At 38.2% G+C, this 24,138-nt stretch overlaps 1 protein-coding gene across 14 annotated transcripts in view; it reads right to left on the minus strand.

The window, feature by feature from the left end:
- SYNE1 (spectrin repeat containing nuclear envelope protein 1) overlaps positions 1 to 24,138 on the minus strand; it is a 311,588-nt gene that overhangs the window by 99,237 nt on the left and 188,213 nt on the right. For 13 of the 14 annotated variants that reach the window (XM_074580424.1, XM_074580426.1, XM_074580430.1 and 10 more), the window contains 13 exons: positions 23,099 to 23,317; positions 21,997 to 22,259; positions 20,235 to 20,400; positions 19,477 to 19,632; positions 18,535 to 18,687; positions 17,744 to 17,926; positions 16,093 to 16,230; positions 14,561 to 14,746; positions 12,414 to 12,536; positions 9,597 to 9,779; positions 8,170 to 8,313; positions 4,622 to 4,813; positions 3,433 to 3,573 (listed from right to left, as the gene is read on the minus strand). In XM_074580424.1, the coding sequence (XP_074436525.1) occupies positions 3,433 to 3,573; positions 4,622 to 4,813; positions 8,170 to 8,313; positions 9,597 to 9,779; positions 12,414 to 12,536; positions 14,561 to 14,746; positions 16,093 to 16,230; positions 17,744 to 17,926; positions 18,535 to 18,687; positions 19,477 to 19,632; positions 20,235 to 20,400; positions 21,997 to 22,259; positions 23,099 to 23,317 (2,247 nt within the window). The remainder of the gene's footprint in view (positions 1 to 3,432; positions 3,574 to 4,621; positions 4,814 to 8,169; positions 8,314 to 9,596; positions 9,780 to 12,413; positions 12,537 to 14,560; positions 14,747 to 16,092; positions 16,231 to 17,743; positions 17,927 to 18,534; positions 18,688 to 19,476; positions 19,633 to 20,234; positions 20,401 to 21,996; positions 22,260 to 23,098; positions 23,318 to 24,138) is intronic. The other variant, XM_074580428.1, reaches the window with a different exon arrangement.

Here is a 24,138-nt window from a genome sequence, read left to right on the forward strand (position 1 = left end):
CACCACCTCTCTGGGCAGCCCGTTCAAGTGCTATTCACAGATCACCACCGATATTTTTAAAGGGAGGTAGCATTGAAGAGTGTGTTTTACAGAGAGCTTGATCACGTATTTTTACTGAGGATGCCTGAAAAAGACATCCTCCAGAGAAATAGAACACCGAAGAACGGACAGCACATCAAACTGTCCAAAAGTGTCAGATGAGGCAATAATTGAGCAACTTGAAAAATGTAACGATGAAAATGTTTAAGATGTCCAAGAGCCAATAGGGAATAGGTAACAGCTTAGCGCAGCATTCAGTAGTGCAGTTTCAGAATTTTTTACTCTGACCATGAGTGATCTTTCTGAGTCACAGTGAAAAATTGCACCAGTGCGGACAACTTCTCATTTTACCTTGTCTGCAGCTACTCTCCAGCCCTCAGCTAGTCCTCTCTCAAGGCCAAGAGAAAACCTGTGCTTCTGAGACTTCTTAATCATCATTTCCAGAATAAAGCCTTTGCTTTTAAAAGAGGGGAAAGCAATCTCTTTCCTCATCTTTCCAACTAATTTTTGGAGTAAACAACATGGCAGTTTCTTTTTGGTAGGGCTTTAATGCTGATAGCATGAATCCAGATGTTCTTACACATAGCAGATTTTGTTCCCCTCCATAAAGGCCCTAACATCTCATGCCCTCTTTTACAAAAATTAGCCAATGAAAAGTACTCAAGCTTTGCTGTTAGGATGTAGGGGCAAAGGGTGTGTTTAGATTTCACAAGATATTTAACAAAGGCTGTTGTGCCCTCAATGAGTTTTCATAAGGAAGGAGAAAGAGTGATCAAGTAGGCTGTGAACAAGGAGATAGAAAGACATTTAACAGTGACCCAGTGCTGAAGACTTGAATCACAGGATCAGCTGTGACCTCCAAGGCTTTGTGTCAACACCTGAGCTTTTTCAATTCAATTGCTCTGCATGATGTATCTGGAAAAGAAGTTTTAAAAGAATGTGCAAAATTTTAATCAACTATATCTTTGGGTAAGCATGAGAAGTTTTAGCCCCAAAGGATTCTCATTCAGTACTGCAGCACAGATGAAGTGCCTAATTTTGCTATACATCAAAATAAACTGCTGTAAAGTACTGTTATCTATTGCTGAAATATTATACACTGTGAAATCCCTCAGCCTTTTAAAAGTTAATATTTTTATAGTTGCTCCCTCTTCCCCTCCCAGTTGTTTTTTTAGAGAGTTTCAGTACAAAACAAACGACCTGGGCAACTGTTAACTTATAACAGTGCCAGATCTGTCACTTTCTTGTATTTATAGTGCCAGTTTAATCTATTTCAATACATAGAACCAATATTTCCACTAATACGCACTCAGCATTTGTTTTATATTTTCATTACTTATTAGCAATGTGAAAATAGCGCACAGATAGTTCAGACTAGCCACTTTTCACCATTAAGAGATGCTAGGAAACCCTAATGAAAGATCGCACATAGATTATTAGGGATGAATTTAAAAACAGTCTTAACACCCAAACTTCCCTCCCAAAAACACTCCACTTCATGAGAGTTTTTAATTTTCTGTCCAAAGACTGGATTAATGTAATCCGTTGCTTTCTAGAGTTCCTGTTCGCATGTTTCTCTGGTACTTTGCAGGTGATCTTCCTGTGAGAAATTATTTCTCTTAACACTGGCTACTTTTTAAAACAAAACACTTCTAAATTAGTTTTGCTGAGTCTTTTGCTGAATGCAAAATATTTTTAACTTACATTTAAGATCCTAATTCACTATTATATAGATTATTTTTTTTAACCAACCTTCTCTCATGAAGTCTCCCTGGGCATTCATCATGATCAGCACTGGCAGTTTCATAGCTTCTTTAGTTTTAATCTCATGTGAGCGTGAACCTAAGCATTTTGTAAGTAAACCACTGCATTTTGAATGTACTTCCGCTTGCTGTTTAGTACGTGCAGTTCATTTCAACATTAACCACACTGAAGAAACCTTAGTCCGTCACGTTTTTAGATTATTATAACACCAGCAGTTTATTTCTCTCAAAGACCTTCTGCTAAATGAAAGACAATCTTTCTTCAATTTTGCCCTGTAAAACACAGGTTCTAAAACTTGTAGTTTGGTGTCAGCTCATGGGGCAACAGCATTTCACTGGATTTTCCTCATTATTTGAGTTATTGGAGCTCTCAATCTGTTTTTTTCACTTTTAGAGCAATGTGATAAACTGACACTGAATTTGCTTATTAGAAAGCAAGCTGCTGCTCTTGCTCCTTTAACTCTTTCACTGATTAACACTGTCATACGATTTTTGTGTTGAAATACGTAGTTACCTTGTAAGTAAACTTTACAGGGAAATTTTTGCTTCTCTGAAATGACAGAACACTAGAAAAATCCTTCTCACTCATTATATAACTTTTTAATCATGAAGGTAACTTTGTAACTTTATTATCATGAAGATTTTCTCACCATTCTGACTATCTTATCTTAATATTCTTTCTTATGTCAGTTCATGAAAACAAATAATTTATATTTAACAACTTCATCTTTGAAATGAGTGGAAGGAATTAGTAGGCAACTTGCTCAAACTTCTTGATTTCTACTCAGCAATGCAATGCAACACCATGCTACCCTTTACATCTGTAGTGGTCAATTTTGGAAGCAGCCACAAGTGGTTTTTGCTTAACCACGAAACCTGCAACGTGATGAATGCAGTGAGGTAGTGACTGCTCCTAAGGCTTGTTTCTACGCTTTATGCGTCTTCATGTGTGTGATGCTCAATGAGCTAGTTCATTGCTCACATTTTAATCAATGCTGATGTACACTTGTTGCTATTAGAGGTGCCAGAGTCCTCAGTTTTATTTTAAAATCTAACTTCAGCAATTTCACTGATCTGCCTCATTAGCACTTAAAATAGACTGTCAGTTAAAGTATGGAACTGCGGAATGAACAATACATGAAAAAAATACATGAAAGTTAATACTTGAAATGGTTTGAAGTGGAAGTTAACAGCCTGTGGCTTCAATGCTACAATGCCAATGGTATCATAAGACAGACGTATAAGGACATGATGCAATGTTTTATTATGGCAGTACGAAGTTGCATTTTTTCTCAGGATGCAAGATTCCATTGAGTACTACTGTGAAAATAAGGTTAGGTTATAAATAGAAAATAGTAGTGACATGGAAGAGCTTTGTAACTGTCACTTAAAATTTATTTTTAAAAATAGTGAATAGCTGTAACACCAAATTTATACATTTTAAACTCAGAAGTCAACATTTGTATTCATTTTGGACTAGAACCTGAAGGTTCAGTTAGGTCAGAGGGTAAGCCTCAGATCCTTGGAGTTCTAGGTAAATATTATCTCGGAGGATTAAATAAACCACCTGTTGAATGGAACCCTGCATGCCTCTGAGATAAAAGCTGAATGAATGCCAAGAGGGAGGTACCTGGTTAACAGAAGCATCTGTATTAGCCACAGGTGAGGGAGAGCGACAGGCAGGTGGAGAAGAAATCTCACTGTTGGTTCCCTCCTCCCCAGACTCCTCAGTGACAGGGGAGAGCAGTGTGTGACAGCGACCAGCAGTCATCTGCCACAGGAGAAGCAACCCCAGAGCACAGGAAAAAAAATTGGTTACCTCAACTCTGGTTTGACTTAGATTTAGATCCAAACAAGAAAAACAACACATGGCCAGACTACTGTGACATTATTTAGTCATACTTAACACTTTCACATTTAACAGCTTAAAAATCTGGTTCAATTAATAGTCTCATTTACTTGTCATACTTCAGTATGAACATGCTCTCCTGTCCCCTAATGAATTTAAAAGAAAATGTATAGCAAGCAACTCAATAATAACAAATCAGGGTTCGCCTAAATGCCTTCTAATACAATCAGTGCTGCATATGGAAGAGCTACAGAAAATTACGGTGTTGGCCTCAGTATCCAGGCCTGGTTAGAACAACAAGGAATAGACTTGAAAACTAAACTACAACCCAGTAGCAACATATTTTTCTTCCTTTCCCAATGCTGTTATACAGTGATAAATCCTGAAATCCGCACTCTATTTCCACTCAGCCAAAAATCCCAATAGCATCAACAGTATGTTTATAATGAGACCCAATTAGAAACAAACAAAAGCAGAGTAATTCAAATATGAGGCCTCTAGCAGTACTTAGTCAGCTTTCACTTCCAACACACTCATCTGAGAATGCAGGAGCATACTGTCAATTATCACATCAACATTTACGACATATTTAAAAATATGGTGTGTAAAACCTATACACTGCAACATGTTATGAAATAATATTTATTCTAGTTTTATCCTGCAATCCAGTAGTTTCTTAGCATTTGCTCTTACGTGCTGACAGGTATGAAAAAGCACTATATTTGCATCTTATTACAGACTTTCCACTGGTATTTGTCTGTTAAATAACTTCATCCTTTATCAACAAGTCTTGGAAACCCATATAAAGCAAAATACAGTAAGGGGAAGCTGCAGCTTGTTTGGTTTGCCACACTCCAGCCATTTCAAAAGCAAAATGTAGATGTGAGCTGTGGCAATTTGCTACGCAGGAGTGTTGCAACGATGCAAAAGCAAGCAGCTCAAACAGTGCCCGGACCAATACATTCCTTACCATAACCACCGAGGGATGAGCAGGGTGTGCTGGAAGGTCTGAATCCAGTTCCTCCATTCCTTCTGAGAGCCCCTCCACTTCTGTCACTGTCAGCAGCATGGTGGCATGTTTTGCTTTCATCGTCAGCATCTTGCACTTCGAATTCAAAGAAGCGATTTGCTCCTGATATCCCTTGATCTTCTGAGCCAGCTCCTGAGGAAACATATTTATTTTTTTTTTTTTCCGTAATGCAGAGGCAGCCAATAACGGCCACGGGTCCTGCAGCTTTTCGGCTTCCGTGGCAAAGGCAAGCTCTCCCCGCTCCGAGCCCAGCCAATAACATGACAGGGCTGCCTCTCAGCAGCCCCGCATGAGCCGCCGCGCCAGCTGACGAGCAGGATGTTGACAGTGGAGGGAACGAGTCAGGCTGCGTCTGGCTGCACAGCTAAACCGCAGAGCGCAGAGCTTTGAAGCGAAAGCCGAAAAGTGCCGCGGAAGGCTCTGCGTGCACGATAACTGCAGAAGAGAGAGAGGAACCCCTCGCGCTTGCGTCCAGCCTGAACCTGACACAAAGTCTATAAGCTTCAGGCTACAGCAAAGGGGAACGTCTCTCCTTCTTCCTGTCCTATTTTTTCCTCCTCTGTTCTATTTCCATTTATTCAAGGAAGATGAAGTTCCTCCGCATAGTGCATGCCATGGAAATGAGGTCATGTGGTAACCACAACTGCAAAAAATGCCCCATTCAGCTCTCACCAGAAAGAGTGAATTGTTTAGACAATAACTCACGGGGTCTAACAAGATCAAATGTGATATGAAAAATCAGTCCCATAATAAGATTAAATGCAGACTGGATCACTTTTTGCCAGTGTTTGGATAAGCTCTATTTTAATCTTGTATTGGGTTTGTGTAAATCTTCAGAATTAAAAGCTGAGCTGCAACACAGTACTAACCTTTGCCTAAAAAGAGCTGAGGAATCTGGCCTAAAGCAGAGTATATTTTAAAATATTGGTTTTTATGGCTATGAAATGGTCTATCTGCATGGCCAAATATCATTATAAGTTTAAGTTTAGTCAGAGAGGCAAGATGGAAATGAATAGCCTTAGAAACTAACTTGTCTTTCAGCGTCCAGTTTCAAAAATTTCAATTAATAGACTTAAAATAAAAAATGGTGTAAAATTTTCACATTTCTGCCAAAGCTATTGTTCCTGTCTCCCTAGAGGCTCAGTAACATGATAGAATTTTCATCTATATAGTGAAAACATTTGTATAAGCTTGTCTGCTAAATCAGTGGTTATTCATTCAAATATATATTTCTGCTTTATTTTTATATCTGCTTTTATTTCTTCAAAAAACACAAGTTTTCACAGAAAAATAGCAACAGAAGTTGCAAGGTCTAGTAGGTATAATAGTTAAATAATTACAATATCTTTTAAAAAGTAAATAAGATTACCGCTCCATGCTGGTAAAATTAAAAGATTTTTTTGTTTGTAGAGCATTTTCAGGGAACCACTTCCTCAAAATCAGAACTGTCATAGTGAGAAACACAGAGTTAGAAACAGAAGCAGCATAAAGATTGAGGATGACGCTTTACTGACTGGGTTTCAATGGTACCTGGTCACTCTCTGTCACGTTAGCAACAAAAGGCTTACCTTGGTCACTAGGCAAAGTCTTGAGTATAAAACATCAACTAGATCAATCGAAAACCAAACTGCAATCAGATCAAGCAATAGCAGCCGGAATCGTTATCTGCTCTGCTTGGCAAGTACCAGACATTCACTAACGTTCAATGAATGACATCTCTGGGGCTGTGTGGGAAATTATTGTCATTCAACATACTCACTAAACTCCATCAATATTACTGAGATGCAATAACATTTATGGCATTAATGTCCAATGTCCTGAGTATCTGACATAGCCCTCTCCACTGAAAACAAAGAAAAGGAAAAGGAGGCAAAAAAGTGATTGTGAAAAAAATAAAGCAACTTATAATAGCAATGTCCTATGAGATACTATTACCCATCAAAGTAATTCACAAGTGTGGAGATACTTGCCCACATTCTTATCTGTAAGTCTGAAGAAACATGGTTCGGTAAACATAGTTTTAGAGTGTAACTAGTTACATACATACGTAGTAATACAAGCTTCCTACAAATCAGGGTGTACTTTCCTTCTATTTTCTTCCTCATATTTTAAGTCTAAATATATCTACTACAAATGTCCCTTTAAGGTCTTGTTCATGCAGGCTTCAACAGGGAATCTGGTAACTGATGTTTTCTTAAATTAATAACATACGTAACAAGCATCTTGACAGACTTGCCTTTTGAAGTAGTAAATAATACAGGGTTCAATATATCCCCTTTATGCTATGCTTTTACACAGGTATTTAGCAGAAAAAGTATGAGCCAAAAACATACACCTCTCAGCCTTTTAAAACTCCTTACCCCTAAACATGGAAAGCTCATGGTATGAAACCTGTACGCTCTGGTTGATCCCAACATGTGCAATAGCGTAAAGCTGCTGTCTTCCTACAGATGTTTAGAAGGACTCCTAGGTACCGAACTTGTTCAAAAGCAGATGAAACTGCAAGCTGCCCCATTTTTAATTCCTTCCTCCAGCAATATTACCCTGTATTGCTGAAGTCACTCCTGCATTTGCTGTTCCAGAACATTTGAATAAGGTATAGTAGCATTTTTAATTCGATACTAAAAGGCCAGAATCGCTTGTTTAAGCAAACTGCTCTGCATTTATAATAAGCAACTTTTGTAATAACTGTACAGAAAATGAGCAATGCATATAACATTAAGTTATATTACATAATAGCACAGGCAGCTATTAATTCAAAGGTAAAGAAATGGTGCCATCTGGTGCCAAAAGTGACACACAGACTTCAGTAGTGCATCTTCTATCCCAAGAAATACACAACAGACAGAAGGGAAAAGAGACTCAGGAGCTCCCATGCCAGTAAAGCGAGAAGGCTGCACAGAGACTATATGGAGTCATTTGAGGGCTGAAGACCAATAAGTTTGAGGTCAAGGCCTGTGTAACTCCACAGGACAAAACTCTTCCCAACAATGACTTTAAAAGGAGCCTTTGGACTGAACATCGCAGTTTTCCTCCAAATCTACTGTGGTTTTCATGTGATTCAAGTCCCTTGGTGTTCTTTTACAGAATGTTACTGGGATGGAAATGAGTAAGAAGTTTAGGACATATATATGTATATATATATAAGGATCACTGAACCAGCAGTGATCACCTGACTAACTGCTCAGCATTGAATTCTGGGACACTCCTCAGAAAAGTACCTATGTTAACTGTCCCTTAATTATGCAATGCTTCTGCTTGTCACAATGTTTCCTGGAGATTAGGACACATCTAACTAAATAAACACGCGATACTCCACACTGTACCAATAGCATGAGTTTCCTATCTGGTATTAAGTCGTATTTCCTCAACTAGCCTTAAGCAAGTCTGACAAGCTACTCAGCTAATTTATGACTATTGCTTATGAAAAGTTTTTTGGGTCAGTGAGATGCCACTGAGCCCATGTTGTTGCCTTTTTGCTCTCCTACCTCATGACGTGAAATCTGGACCTGGAGCTCCTGGATGTTGCCAGTTGCAATTGGTTTGTCTTGGATCTCACGATGGGCGCTCTCTATCATTTGCTGTAAATGTTTCATTTCTTGCTCATATTGCTCATACTGAACCACTGCTTCCTAGAGAAGGGGGGGAAAAAGTAATAAAAAGTTGAGTGTCTCCATGAAAACAAATATTTACTTAGTCCAGGCACTACTGATCTCCCTTCTGAAGTAGAGCAAACTTACATCTATTTGGCACTCACATCTGGATAAGCAAAGTAGGAACATAGTCAGGAAAAAGTCCATTCCGAAATATTGTGAACTGCAATGAATTCAATGGCTTCATTTTTTTAACTATTTCCAAAAAAACAGTTCACATAATACGATGTTTTCAATAGCCAATATAAGGAGCTACAACTTCTGCTTCCAACAAGTATCTGCACCAAACACATCCACCAAGAGACAGCATTTCCTAGTCTCATGGTTTTACCATAAAGCATTTTCATCTGCTTTTTAACTTCAAGTCTCCACTTGTGAAGTGGAAAGACTATATGAGAAAGTTAGATTTTACAGGAAGTACAACTGGGAGAGGATTATAAAGATTGATTCAGGCCATTATCCTACCAGTGTGGTATCAGGACTTTCTATCACAGATTCACCAGCAGTTTGCCGAACCTGTTTTTAAAACTTTTCAGTGTGACATTGTATTCTTCCTTGTACTTAAGTATCAGTAAGTATCCTCAATGATCAAAATCTAGATGTTATCTAACTTGCAGCTCAGTAGTTGCACCCTAGCTCATTATGTATTTTTCACTAAATAGCGGGAAAGAAAAGCTTATTCTCTTCTTCTTTGTAAATATCTTTAACATGTTTAGGTACAAATTCAAACAATCAAACAAAATCTAGTTTTCTTGTATCGAGCAAAAGCTGTTTAATGACTCCAAAATCAGAAAGCAAATATATATAAATTTTAAATAAAGAGAAAAGCAATTCATTATTTTTCTCCTAGAAAGCTACTTAATTAACTCAATAGTTTTTATGCAGCCATTACAAGCTGTTGATGTTAAAATGAGATATTAATTTAATTAACTGATTACACATGTTTATAAAATTAACCTGCCTGCAATTGTGTATTAGCCATTTGTCTAGTTAATCCTACCAGCACTACAAAAACCAAAGCAAGATTAAGGAGAGAACAGAGATGAAAGTCTGATGAGTAAATCAACAATTAACACGATCATGAATGTCAAAACCCGCCAAAACATGGAGTCACAAATGACTAAAACTTAGTGGGGAGCTTCCTAGTGGTACCGCAGGGAAAAGGGGAATGCAGAGAGAGACAAAATTCTCTCTTTTCATCCCCATTTGTATGGCACGGCTCAAGTTAGAGTAATTAATTCACGGGACGGAGGGGCACTTGCCTGCATGATGTTGCACTGCTGAATGGCCGTGTGCTGCAGGCGGCTGGCCTCCTCCTGGAGCCGCAGAGCGCTGCGGCACATCGGCAGGCTGGCCACCGCCTCTTCAGGAATCCTCAGGGCGCTCTGACAGACTTGCACCGCGTGAACTTTTGGCTTCAGTGACTCCATTTCAGACAACAGATGCTAGAAACAAAGTCGGCGCCACAATAAGCCAGTTTTGCAGAACGCCCACAGCATTTCACACAGCAAAAGAAAAATAACAATGAGTTCAAGCACTAAAACAAACAAATTTGATTATCTGTTTTCTGCATTGTATATAATCAGGATGTACTTTATCTGGAGTCGCTCATTCTGAAATCAGCATTCTTTTAAATACTAGTTAAGCAAAAAGCCCATGCAATCGGGATGAAAATAACTTACGAAAAATCACAGTAGTACCTATTTCTAAGTGTCTAATAACAAAAATATCTCTGTTAACATATTTGAAAAAAAAAATCTTTATAAAATCCACAAATCAAAGCAGCATACGTATCGAAGCAGCAGTCGTTTATGTATATGCATATTTTAATGTTAAAATCCGAGTGGAACTCTCTGCTAAGACACAGAAGCACATTTTCAAAGAGGCAAATGATTCCCGTTCTGTTCACAGCCTTCCTTTGAAAACACAAACCATGTCTGAAAATGTTGCTTAAAATTGAAAAGGCAACCAAACAGAAAGAAACAGCTACACAGAGGTCTTCTCCGTTGAATAATCACGCGAATGCCTTTGTTAATAGTCTATTCTGTTCACAATGTCCAATGTTCAAGCTGCCTGTTGGCATGCATGAGAAGGGTCTAGGTGCAATGACTGGAGAATAGATTTGATCAGCATTCTTTTTATCTTCGTTGGGGAGTTTAATGTATTCACAGACAGAAAAAGAAAACCAATTAAAAAAAAAAAGAAAGGAAAAGGCAAAGTTGATGAAAAGGGCTTTAGCACATTAGAAAAAGATTTTAAGTTCAATAGATGTAAATCAGCTAGCCAATGTATGTCGCAAACAGTCATCTCCCTTCTCCTATACCATATGGAGAAAGATAGCTAAGTGGGTCTGGAGTGCATCCTGATGAGAGGATTGTCGTTTGCTCTTTATTTCTGTGCCTTCATGACGTATGGTGGATAACCTAACCAGAGATTTGGTATAATGACCTATTCCTCAAACATCACCAGGGAGGCCTCTCCTCTGGCGGGCCCCATACTGCTGGCTAAGGGTTTCTATATTGTGCAACCAGCACCCAGAGGTACCCTGGGGGCTGCATGCCAGCCAGGCACTCCCCAACACCCCCTCTCTGGTCTGATGAAACAGGTGGGCAGGTGCCACAGCCCCTTTCTGTACAAAAGAAAGCCGTACAGTGAGACCTGCTAGAGCCAGGACAAAGAATACAGTGTAAACTCCATCTTCCTTGACTCTTACATTGGGTGATGTATTTCACTTACACTCTTCAAAGCCATATTCTGAAATTTGGCTGCAAGTCCCTAGAATAAAGACTGCATATTTTAACCAAAAGGGAAAGCTCTGCAAATTTACCTTCCATCCATATCTTTTTCTGCAGATTTTAATCCTAAAGTGGATCTGTTGACATTTAGTTTTTGCTGGCAGACTAGGACAGTTAAATCTCTATATTAGCTTGCAGAAAGAAATATTTCTTAAGCAACTTAGACAGCTATAACTTCGGCTATTTTTCTTGTCATGAGACTGAGACCAAAAGTAACAAATTGAAAAAGTCTATAGTAGGGCAAGTGCAATACAGAAAACAGCAATATCTTCTGGAGGTAATTCAACTAAACATACAAAAATGTAACTGGGCTTAAGGAAAACTGAATTTTCTCTTAGCTTTCCAGTTGATTACTGGGGAAGCTAGCAACACACTATCCCATTGTATCTCTTTCTGTAAAATAGTGATAACAATCCAGACTTCCTTTTGAAGTACTTTAAGAACCTGTTGATGAAAAGCACTGGATAAGAACTGAGCTTTATTATTGTTAGTGTAAGAAAGGCAGGTATTGCTTTTGCAGAGGAGAAAAGCCGTTTCCATCACAGGTGACATGATAAGGGAATGACTAAGACAAAGAGGCTCCAGCAAAGGCTTGTAGAACATCTCTTATCACACAGACAAAAGGACAAACTGATTCCTACTGGATTAGTGTCTAGGAGGGTAGTCAAACATTTAACCAGGGCTAATGACATTGAGCAATCTTTTACCAAAAAATCTTTTACCAAAAGAAATAAACTAGTCAGATAATCCCTTTAGGTGTAGCATAAAGAGAAGTAAACAGAGGCAGGACATGCGGGAAGAATTTTAGGCGCCTCGGACAGACTGTGAACCCTGGAGTACCTAACCAATGGGAAACAGGGGAGGGAAAAATTCGGCCGGGATTAGGGAATAAAAAGGTGTGTTTCAAGAACTGGAAGGGTGCCTACTTGCTAGGTCACCAGCTCTTGCAAGAAAGTGAATAAAAATGTGCTTCACAGAGGGTTCTGCCTGAGCCTATTTCATTCGGACCGGAACTTATTTCTCACATTAGTAATATGGATTAAACTTGGATTGGAGTCACGTTTCTCAGAATTGCATCAACCTAAGAACAGACTCATCAAGGATTATACTTCAACCATTCCCTTTGAGTGAATGATTTTTCCCATTCCCTTGGCAGTAATTTGGGGCTAGACTCTGTAACAACGACCCACCTAAGAAACACCACAATCTATCTCACCAACATTCATTATGCTTTGTGTAAGCTCACACTACTCAAGTGCTAACTTTGAGATCCTGGACTTTTACCTGTCTGTGAGAAAGTTGCTCTTTCAAGCTCAAATGCCCAAGCTCTGGAGAGGTCAGCGTGGCTTGGGCTTGCTCCAGAGCAGCCTGCAGGGCTTTCAGCTCAACTTCAAATTTCCTCATGTCCTGTAACATAACACATTTGATTCAGGGATAAAGAGAAAAAAAAAAAAGAAGAAAAGAAAAAAAGTCACTATAAATATATCTGTCTGGATTTGGTAGCTATGTCCCTTATATACAGTGCCAAAACTAATTCATAGTTTTAACAATGAATTTTAAATGTTAAAAATATTGGATAAAAATACCAGTCATATGGCAGTCTAGAAAAAGAGGTCTCAAAGGCAGAGTTATTATTTTAAGTACTTCCTCAATCTCAAACACAGTATGTACTTTATAAAGCTAATTTCATAAAGTTCAAGGCCTAGAAAGAATCTCAAGATGTCCTCTAGTCACGTTCCTCTAATAAGACAGGACATAACTGTCTTATCTTTACAGACTGTTCTTAAAGACCACTAGCAGTAGAGTCCCAGTTATCTCTACAGACAACATATTCCAGTGTTTCAGTACTCTTTTTTTTTTGTAGAAAGTTTTTTTCTGATGGTCTGACATGAAGTTGCCTTTTGTTGCAATTTCGATCCTGTACTTGCTACTCCATTAACAACAGACATGAAGAACAAATTATTTTTATTCTCTCTGAATACATCATATGTTAGGATAATCCTTTATCATGCATCTTTTCTACAAATTTATACACATATGACAATCATCACTATCCTTTGTTCTTTCTCCAGCTGGTCCATTTTTTCCTTCAAGTACAAAACTGGACGTATCTGAAGCCTTGCTGGCAACCAATAGGTAGAACAAAAGGACTACTTCACATACCTTACAATTATATACTTAATTTTCTGCATGGTGTTTGGGTTTTTCACAACGATGTGACATTGTTCACTCATTTTGACACTATGCACATTATTAGACTTAAGACATTTCAATAGGCTGTGTTAAGGCAGTAATTCCTAATTCAGAAACACACATGCCTGGTTCTTCCAGTCTAGACATAACAATTTGTCCCTGTCAAATAGCAGCATAAGCTTTTTTCAGGTAGTTCCTGTAGATATGGTGCTGTCTAAGCATCCCAAAAGCCATGATCTCTAAACCACCAACTCATTAATGAAAATATTGAATCAAACCAGATCCAAGGGAGAACCCTGCAAAATCCTACTTAATGTATCCTTCCTTTTGGGCTCTGAACCGTTGATAAGTACACACCAGGTAAGTTTTCTAGCCAGCTTTACACCTACCTATTACCTATAAATGTTGTGAAATAAGAGTCGAATGTGGAGGACTGTTTTTAACCTTAGCTGCAATTGTCCTAACAATTAGTGATAGCCTAGTCTCTCAGTTGCCTTTAGGTATTTTCCTATTTAGTACTGTGTAACTGTAGTAGGTGACAGCAGAAGAACCCCTATAAATATATGAATTATACCATTCCAATATCCATTTTTTCCTGAAATATTGTATCAATTTAAAAAAAAAAAAGTTAAAATTTCTTGCCCTGAAGGTAAGAGCAAGTAGAAAAGACTTCTGCTTCTGTGCTTTTCTCTGTGTCTTGCACCAGTTTACCAAGCATTGCGTAGGTGTAATGCATATTTACAGTAACCGTAAACCCATATGGAACAGCTGCACAGAAATGTCAAGGACATGAAAAAGCATTCATTCTTTTCATTGCAGTCCCTTGTAGAGGTAGGTCTTACATTATGGAACCCTGTGCTAACCTGAATTAATAGATAGTGGCCTTTAGATATCTTTTAAGAGAAAAATTAAGGAAATGGCACAGTGCACAGTGTAAGTGCCAACACAGACACTTTTCAAGTATCTAACCACAGGTGCTCAGTGCCATTTGAGACACACCATGATCCCCCATACATCTACCCAGAATGGGCAGATATGACAGGACCTGCAGGAATCTTGTCCCCATCTGGTACAGCACCTGAAGGCAGTATCTCAAACGGCGCAAGACATCTAGCTTTAGACAACACAGTCATACCCTTTATAGACCACAGATAATCTGTACTGCTAATAATCTCAGAAATATGATGCACACACCACCCTAGCTGTCAGCTAGCATTAGAAAAACTGCTTTCGTATACCTTGGCAGCATCTTGGAGATTTGGTAGCCGCACTTTAATAACTTGCTGTAATTCCTCTGTCCGCCGCCCCAGTTCCAGCACTTGCTGTGACATTCCTTCAGTAGAGTATACACTTGCCAGATACTCAATCCTCTCAGTCATGGCCTCAAGATCACTATGAATCTCTCCAGACTCATCAAGCATAGTCTAGACGGATATTTGAACAAATTGAATGCCAGAGTTGAGCTTCAGATTACACACATCTTTAAGTATATTCCTGTTCTGCAAACTCCTCAATTTGCAAACATCTGTAAGCATATGATTAAGTTCCACTAATTTCCTGTAAGGCTTTGGCAATATTCTTAATTCTGGGTGTATGCTGAAGTACTTCAGTTTATGCGGTCTGGGAAACAAAAGAGTAAGTCGAGAAGCTTCAGCAGCTGTGCTTACCAACACACTCATTTTAGTGTTTTGCTATACACACTTGCCTGTAAAAATATAAACCACAGGATCTATGGATAAGATTTGTTCTGGAAGCCTAATAGACCTAACAGGAAGCAGCAGAAAGCACTTGGGTCCAGTGTTATAGCAGGGCAGTAGTCATTAATGCTGCCTCAAAAATGGCTACCAAAGTGTTCAGTGGGATGGCATTGGTTAAGGCTGTATCCTCATCAACTTTTGAAGCAGGGAAAAAGCCATGGCAAAACCAAACTAGAAATGCTAACTCCCAGCTGTCCTCAGGGTAAGTTGCCTGGAGGTTCCTCTTCAGAATAAGGAAGTGCGACATACTACACTGCTCCAGTGTAAGTGAATGCAGCTGACAATTAACTAACATATATACAAAAACCGTAATAGTCTTATTTTGGCATTAGGAGACACGATCATCTTACGATATGTTGGTTTTTTTTCATGTGGTCATGTAAAAGTGTGCAATCCTGAACCTTATCAAACTGCTCCGCTGATTCCACACTTACACATTCCACGCACAGACACACAGAGAACAAATTGCACTGTCACAAGGACAGCAAAACACTCTGATGTGAGATGTTCAGGAAGGAACTGGAAGAAACTCATCCAATGGGTATCTGTCTGAGAACATTTGGGGTGAAACTCATCAGATGAGAACAAAGGCTATACCAATTTAGCATAAAGGAGAAAGAAAAAAAAACAAACAACAACAACAAAGCCTGAAAACTGTATTTGGTTAACTAAAGTTTTAGAGGAATACTAACTGCAATGAGGTATTCAGTGTGATAGAATGACAGTGTATAGATACACTGTTCAATCAAAAGCTGCTATGAAGCCAACGTACTTGAGTAAACATAGAGATCAACTTTGAATCACATAGTTTTATTCAACAATATATCTTAATTTCAGTCTTCAAAGCAATTGTCCAAAACAAATTAATAATCTTTAAGTCTTGGGGAACAGTCAAAGAAATCTAGCATTTTAAGACTTCCTCGAGAAAAGGAAGCAAAAAATTGTAGGAAATAAAACTTCACTGCTCAAAAAGTAACTTCTTTTATACACTGCCCTTTTAATTTCATAATCACCTGGTAGGCTTTAACCTGATCACGAAGCTGAGAGGAAGAATTCCACGTTATACTACCGTGCACTAGGATATTTGCTTTCTCGATCCATTTCAAAATGAACTCCAGCATCTCATTGTATTCTTCCAAGTGTGAAGCAGCCTGGATATAGAAGAAAAATCCATTTAACCCTAAGATGTAATTCTGCACAGTTCTTAGAGAATGATAAAACTACTTTCATTTCATTTACTGTTTTTAACTTGGGGGTCGTTTTAACAACTTTACGTTACTGTTGAATATAATTTAATTACTTCCGTATTTATGGAGTTAAAATAGGTCTGCTTCCAGTAACAAGTGTATTTATTTCAGGCACTACCAGAATGTAGGTCACACTGGGAGAGTGCACCGATGCTCAAATATATCCCTAGAGGGTACACTTCCTGCACATATTCAGCCTCACACATAAGTTCCAAAATACCTTCTTGCTCAGTTTGTCACTCACTGCAAGCCTCTTTTATGTCATTTCTTATTTTCCTTTGTCTCCTTTCACATCATCCCCAGAATCACCTTTGTTTAAAATCTGCTTTGTCCACTCAGCCTGTCATATTTCCAAAAAAATAAACATTGCACTTATTTCAAAACAGAGGACAAAATCTCTGCTTTCTGATTAATCCAATTTCTATTTAGCAAAGTACTCTTCAGTTACAATTTTCTTCTCACTTAGCCAGAATAATTTCACTGATTTTCATGCATTTGTGCTGTATGAAGGACAGATGACAGAACTGTATTTGCATGGAGTTTGCCTTACCTATCTTTTTTTATAACAGGAGGTAGATTTCTTGGTGCTGAACAAAAATATCCTAATAGTTAAATCCCTTCACTGAGTACTTTTGACCAAACTCTTACTTTGATAGCAATTTTCTATCTCTTTTTAAAAACAATATTATAGAGGAAACTGAAAATAATATAATGAAATAGTTATCTTTTTCAAGCCTTTCAGAAGCTTCCTTATGCATGCAGAAAAGAGAACTCATAATTTATCAGGGTATTGATGACAGAACCAGAGAAAATCCATTTCTTTGCTTTTAGCTAGACTCTTTTTGTATAACAACAATTAGCAAAAAAAAAAAAAAAAAAACACATAAGAAAGAGTTTCAGGGACTTTGAACCACAGGGGAAGCATCTTTACGAATGCTGAAGTCTTGCACAAACATTATGCATTATCAGGGCCATTGTATCTAAGCTTTTGTATTTAATCTACAAATTATATTCACTCTCTATAGATTGTGACTAGAGCAAACAATTTTTTTGTGTGTGTTAATGCTGCAAATATAGGTAAAAGTGGTAAGACAGAGGACCTGAAAAGTGCAATGAGACAGTATTTGCTGCCATGCTACTGTTTGTGGGAACGTCTATAATCTTTTCAAGGCACCAGAGGAACCAACCAGCAGATGATTCATGGAAGAGGATGTTAAAGCAGCATCCCAGAATTATTCCATCCTCCTGACCTGACCCATCTGTGACTCTCTTCAGGGTGTGATGCAAGCCCTGACTAATAACAGGCAGATGCTCCAAGGAATGCCCCTTTTTGCGTAACTCCAGGAAAAATAAATGATAAGATTGCATGGTCCTTCTGTTTCTGACAGGAAACAGCAGAAAGGATTTGAGACTATACCTGACTGAGCTTGGCTGCTCTGTACTCAGCCTGCTGTATAGTCTGTTGGTGCAATGCAGTGAGTTTCCCTATCCTGCTAGCCAGCTGCTTAGCCAGTGATCCGTTCTGCTCTGCAAAGTCCTGGACCGATGCATCTAATTCCAACAGCTTTATATTGCAGCTGTCCAACTCTTCACCAAGGATCTAGAAAGAAAAACAAGAAAATCAGTGATCCAGGAAGTATTAGTTTTCTGGTTGATTATTTCTAGTGCACCTTGCAACTTTTTTACCCTGTCCAAAGTCTCCATAGTTTGTTCCATTTTTATTCTGGCTGGGAACCAACAATGCCTGTCAAAGCAGGAAGGCAGAACAGCAGGATGTTTGGTCATCTCTGAAATGTGTGCCGTTACTTTTTTTTCCTCAGACTTCCTGGCTGCAATGGATAACCATTTTCCCTACCATAGCAAAAGACTGAGTCACTTCAGAGTGATATTAACTGCTCCTGGCCATCATTCTGTGTTTGTTTTTGAAATTAATAGTCAGCACACATTACTATGACAAGGATTTTTATATATTGGAAAGGGATTTTGTATTGTTGCTGTCTTAAAATATACCCTTACAAACTCAGAAATATGTAAAGAATATAATTAAAAAATCTCATTAGTCAACCCTTATATCTGTCCATTCTTCTGTTGAACTACACTGAAAAAAATGCATCATGCAGGTCTTCCCATATACAACGTTGGTATGAAGTGAACATCCCAATTCAGAAGAATTTATGGTGTAACCAAATAAGAGAAGCCTTGCCTTACCTTTTGTTCAAGTTTAGCTTGTGCTAAATCATTTGTTTTCTTTTTCAGTTTGGAAAGAATGGCATTTAGTTCATTTGCTATCCCCTGGATTTTCTGACCAAAATCTTGATTCAATGTTTTGATCTGCTGGGTTTCTCTTTCTTTGGTTTGAATCTGTCAACAACAAGAATTAAATTCAGTAACCAGAAATCTCTTCTCCTGAAAGGAAATTAACTTTCATTTAACTTTCTTTAATTTAAAGGAGGAAGGTAATGAAATTACTTGTCATTGTTTTAGTTGGGACAGAGTTAACTTTCTTACTAGCAGCTGGTATAGTGCTATGTTTTAGATTTGGGATGAAAGCGATGTTGATAGCGCACTGATGTTTTTGGTTATTGCTAAGCAGTCAAGGCCTTTTCTGCTCCTCACACCGCCCCATCAGCGAGCAGGCTGGGAGGGCACAAGAAGTTGGGAGGAAACACAGTCGGGACAGCTGACCCCAACTGACCAAAGGGATATTTCATGCCATATGACATCATGCTCAGTATATAAAGCTGCAGAAAGAAGAAGGAAGGGGGGGGACATTCGGAGCATGGCATTTGTCTTCACAGGTAACCATTATGCATGATGGAGCGCTGCTTTCCTGGAGATGGCTGAACACCTGCCTGCCGATGGGAAGCAGCGAATGAATTCCTTATTTTGCTTTGCTTGTGTGTGCAGCTTTTGCTCTACATATTAAATTATCTTTATCTCAACCCATGAGTTTTTTATCACTTCTACTCTTCTTATTCTCTGCCCCATCCCAACCAGGGAGAGCGAGCGAGCAGCTGCGTGGTCCTAGTTGCTGGGTGGGGTTAAACCATGACACTATGTTGTCATAATTTGATCACACTTGGTTAACCGTATTTCACTAAGTTATAAAGAAGGGCTAGAGCTGTAATGCATTTATCTAGAATGCTTTACCTGATCTTGTACATTTACAAGGGCCAGCCCAACTTCTGCTAAATGAAGAGAGAGTTCAGAAGGCAAAATGGTATAAAGCCCCAAGTACTTATTCTGTTGTTGTTCAGCCATTTTTTCAACAGCCTGACGATGAGTAGTTACTTCACCAAGGAGAGACTAATGACAGAAAAACAGTATTGTTAAGAACAATGGGAAAAAATACGTCTGTGTAAGCTTAGCAAATGCAGGCATTACATGCAGCTTTCAAAAGGGTAAATTACTTCCAAATTTTTAAATGGTTCATTAAAAGAATCGTATCTTGGGATTCCCTGGATTCTCATTTATGACTCTGTCCAGTCCTCTGTTCCTGTGTGACCACACGTATATAAAACATGTCAATTTTTCAGCACCTCCAGTAAAACAAGATTATTTCATTTTGTTGCTTCCCTCCCTGTCCCAAGCTGCTGAGACAGAAAAGAAATTTCACATTCTGTCCATTCACATTCTATATTTCCCCCATATTTTACGAGAGGAGAAAAATTAATAAACAATATCCTAGTATGTAAAATTGCATCAATGCAAATACTTAAATACATCTTAAATATCTTTAAAATAAGGTGTTACAGCTCATCAGCTGCTTCATGCTTCATGAATTTGTCTAGTGGCTTACTCAAAACCTAATGAATATTGTCTAATTTGAATTCATGGTGTTTAACACTCACTAGCAGACTACAACAAAGATAAATACTGTAATTTAGATATTGACAAATTTGACATACCTGCAACTCCTGAAGTTGAGTATCCACTTCTACATCAGGACTTAATAAATATTCCTTTGTTTCCTGGATCCAGGACTTCACAACATTAATATCTGCTTCAACCTCCTCACGCTCCTTCAGCTCCTGTTTCACCATCTTCACACCTTTTTTCACTTTCTGTTGCATACTTCAGAAACAAGGAAACAATAACTATTTGTGAAGAACTGAGAAATGTCTAAAAACATTGTTTTGTCAAAAAATATTTAATAATAAAGATAATGATTGATAGCCCACATCCAGAGTAATAAAAAGTAGGGCAGCGTTGCAACAGACTACTGAAGCAACACATTTAAATTTCTCATGTTCATTCCTTTTAATTACCAGTTTTACGTACTTTGACATCAAGTGCACAATTATTTTGAAGAAATGCAAATGTTTACAATAGAAACACCTACATCTGAGCTCATAAACACAGACTGCCCTTATTGTCAGTGGAAGAGGCAGGCAATTCTAGGGCATGATTTAGGATGATTCATCATAATTCTAAAAGAAACTTCTAAAATGGGTCAGAATCTTAGACCTGTGTATTTCTCTCCACTAATTAGACAGCGAGAATTAACCAGTTCAGGTGCAGATATCTATGATCTAAAATAACTTGAGACAGATTCCACCGCTATTGATGGTATTTGCATTGGCAGAATACCTACGATAAGGCATGGATCAAATATCTGAACACCATTTTTGATCCAGGGACCTATTTCCACTAAGACAGAATTTTTGTATTTTCCTCAAGAACTTGGATCTCCTGTAAAAAATAGAATCTTTTTCAGGTGACAGCTCTCTGAAAGATTTACAGGACTACTTGTAGCTCTTAGGCACAGGACATGGGTCTTACTTTGATATTGCCATACTAGTTTTATGTCTGTATAACCTTTCATAGCTGAATCATGCTTTATTTACATGAGCATGAGATCATCACGGACCCTATTTCTTAGAAACCAATTCTAAGGGAAGACTGGAATTACAAAAGGGCTAATAGCTACACATTTTCTACAGGGAGTGCTATTCTACTGTAATCAGTTACGCATGCACACAATGAACTTTGCACAGGCTATGTGCAGGGTTTACAGTTTCATTCTCTGTCTCTCTCCCTCTTCCCGCTGTGGGGATCCAGTTAATGGCATCTTAGTGCAGTTATCAGGTGGATATGAGTCCTGGAACTTAGCCATAAAGCTTCCTGTTTTATACATGACAGGGAAACATTTTAGATTTAGATAAACATTCATATAACCACAGGGTGAAATTTTAAGATGTTTCTTTTGCATATGCACTGAATTCCCTTGTAAATTTCGTAGGCTATCTACTTTTGGCACCTAAGTGCTTCCAAGTAGGGAAATAAAGTGATAAACTAATCTAAACTTAGGATACAAAAAGATAAAAGGTCACTGTTAATGGTGAGATGCAATGGAAGTCTTTAAAATCAGTTATAACTTTAATGTAGTTTATACAGCTCTTACATAATTCACTATTATTATGCAATGCAAGAAGTATGTTTTCTAAAATGTATACTTTTGCTGATGGAAATAAAAAAGAATGGTAAAAATTTATTTCAAAATTAATTAAAGATAATTTAAAATTAAACTGATGCTTATTTTAAATACAACAACTAAGATTTATTTTAAGCACGGTAGCTGTTAATGATACAAAAAAATGATATGCGAACTCTTACTAATGAATCGTAAGGTACCATTTTTCTAGTGAATCTTTTAAAATACTGACTTACTTGTGACATCGATCTTGCATTGCTTTGATTTCTTGCATGACTGGTAGCTCCTCCTGAGACAGAGGCTTTATTTCCACATCCTGAAGCATGCTGACAGCGTGCTGTTTGAGCAGGCCCAAAGATGACAGCTGGGGCTCCACTTCCAGAAGGAAACTGCTGTGGTAATCCAGGAGTTCCAGAAGCTCTGTCTTAGTTGCCTTTTCCACTGAGCTTTCTGGTAAGCGACCTTGTAGCTGATCTATTTCTATGGTGGCTTTCTGAATCTATGGAAAGATGGGTAGCCTTAGCAATAATTAAATTAAAAAGAAGTTAATCCAACTGATACCAAAAGGTGCTAAACCCAATGCTGTACATTTAGATGCTGTAAAACAGTTGTAGTATAGGGCTTGTGCAGAAGTCTCTACAGAAGATGTAAATCTATGCTCTACTGTGCTAGATCCAGCTAGCTAGCCCTAGCTCTTCAAACTGGACTAGGACATGCTAAGGGACATCTTTGTCAAGTGGTGAGTGGTTCCTCATATTTTCTAGCACCTATTATCTTTATTTCCACAGGACCTAGAGCTCTACCCCAGGGCAGACCTGCCTTTGGCACAAATGATACATTTAACAAAAAGATTATCCCCATTCTCAGACAACCTGCAATCTTTCCATAAAATAATGGACAACGACAGATAAAGAGAGTCAGGTAGGATATGAGGAAAAGAAGGGACACAAATCTGTGAGCAGTGACTGGCAATAATATGACTGCATAAATTCAGAAATGGAAACTTCATACTCTATGGAAAAAAATAGAGGTTGACTTAATCTGGAATAGACCATCTGGGTAAGTTAAACATAGAGGAGAAGATTATGAAGAACCACCAGAAACCAAAACAGCTCTGTATTTACTATACTATGTATGCATATAGATGAACAGTGCAAGCCTTGGAGGTAGTCGTTCTAAACGTAGGTCTTCCATAGCTGTTTTCTAATATGACTTGAGAAAAATCATTGTTATTCCTGCTATTAGCTTTCTCTACCATAAGATGATTAATAAAGCAGTATAATGAGTGAAAAGCTACAAACAGTAAACAAAGGAGGATTTACCAAGACCAGAAGTTACCTTATCATTAAAGCCCTTCCATTCCTGCACTGCATCTTCCAAAATTTTCTCTTGTTCTTGGGCTACATTCCGGAGCCGTGTCCAGCGCTGCCAAACTGTTGTCATGGATCTACTTATAGTTGCCTTACTGGCATCATTGCTAACTTTTTCCAGCTCTGAAGCCTTTTGTTCTAGGGCTGTGATCTTCTCATGGAAAGAATTCACTACAGACACAAGAGTCTGAAAGAGCAAAAATAAGCACTGTTTTCCTCTTTTACAACACAACTTCTAACACTTCAACACACAAAGTGGCAGATTAGCCACTTTGATCCATTGCAGAAAAAGAGGAGCTACCATACGCTGAGTGAGGTTGTTAGGTCTCACTTTATTTTTCATATGCAATATATTAGCTATAGTTACTTGAAGGACCTGGTCTGAAATGCAACTCCCTGGAAGTAGCAGAAATCGGGTGTAATCAGATTTTCTCTTCCTTGCTAGCCCCTCAAAACAGATGGAAATGACTATTCAGGACCATTCTCATAGCAAAGACTGACTTCTGTTAGAGTCTAAAACTCAAAACAGCAATTCAGGTGTTTACGCATACATTTATGTCACGTTCATCTTTAATGGCATTTTAGATGTCCAAGGGTATCAGGATATTCTCATGAAGCTGGCAGACATGACTTTACTCTTAGGGGAGATTCCTGCCTTCAGAGACACAGCTGGAGACCAGGCAGAATGTCTGGAGTATCATTAACTGCTTATATTAAGGCAACTGATTAGCACCCCAAATACTAGAGGAGAAAGTAATTCTTTTAAGATACGTTTCTTTCTTTTAGACTAAACAGGAGTTAATATTAAACCCCAACCCCTCCTGTCCTAGTAAGACTATTTCACGTGATCCAAAGTAAATTAATATTTCTATTGATCTGAATTTCTTGTAGGGTACACAGTTTTGGGACTTATGCACCCAAGGCTTTCAGGAACCTCCTGGTTCCTTACAGTTCCCTACAGTCATAGGCACATAGACAGACATTAATCTAAAAAGTGATTAAAAATAT

The sequence above is a fragment of the Larus michahellis genome, chromosome 3 (assembly GCF_964199755.1).
Source record: "Larus michahellis chromosome 3, bLarMic1.1, whole genome shotgun sequence".
NCBI classification, from domain to species: Eukaryota; Metazoa; Chordata; class Aves; order Charadriiformes; family Laridae; genus Larus; species Larus michahellis.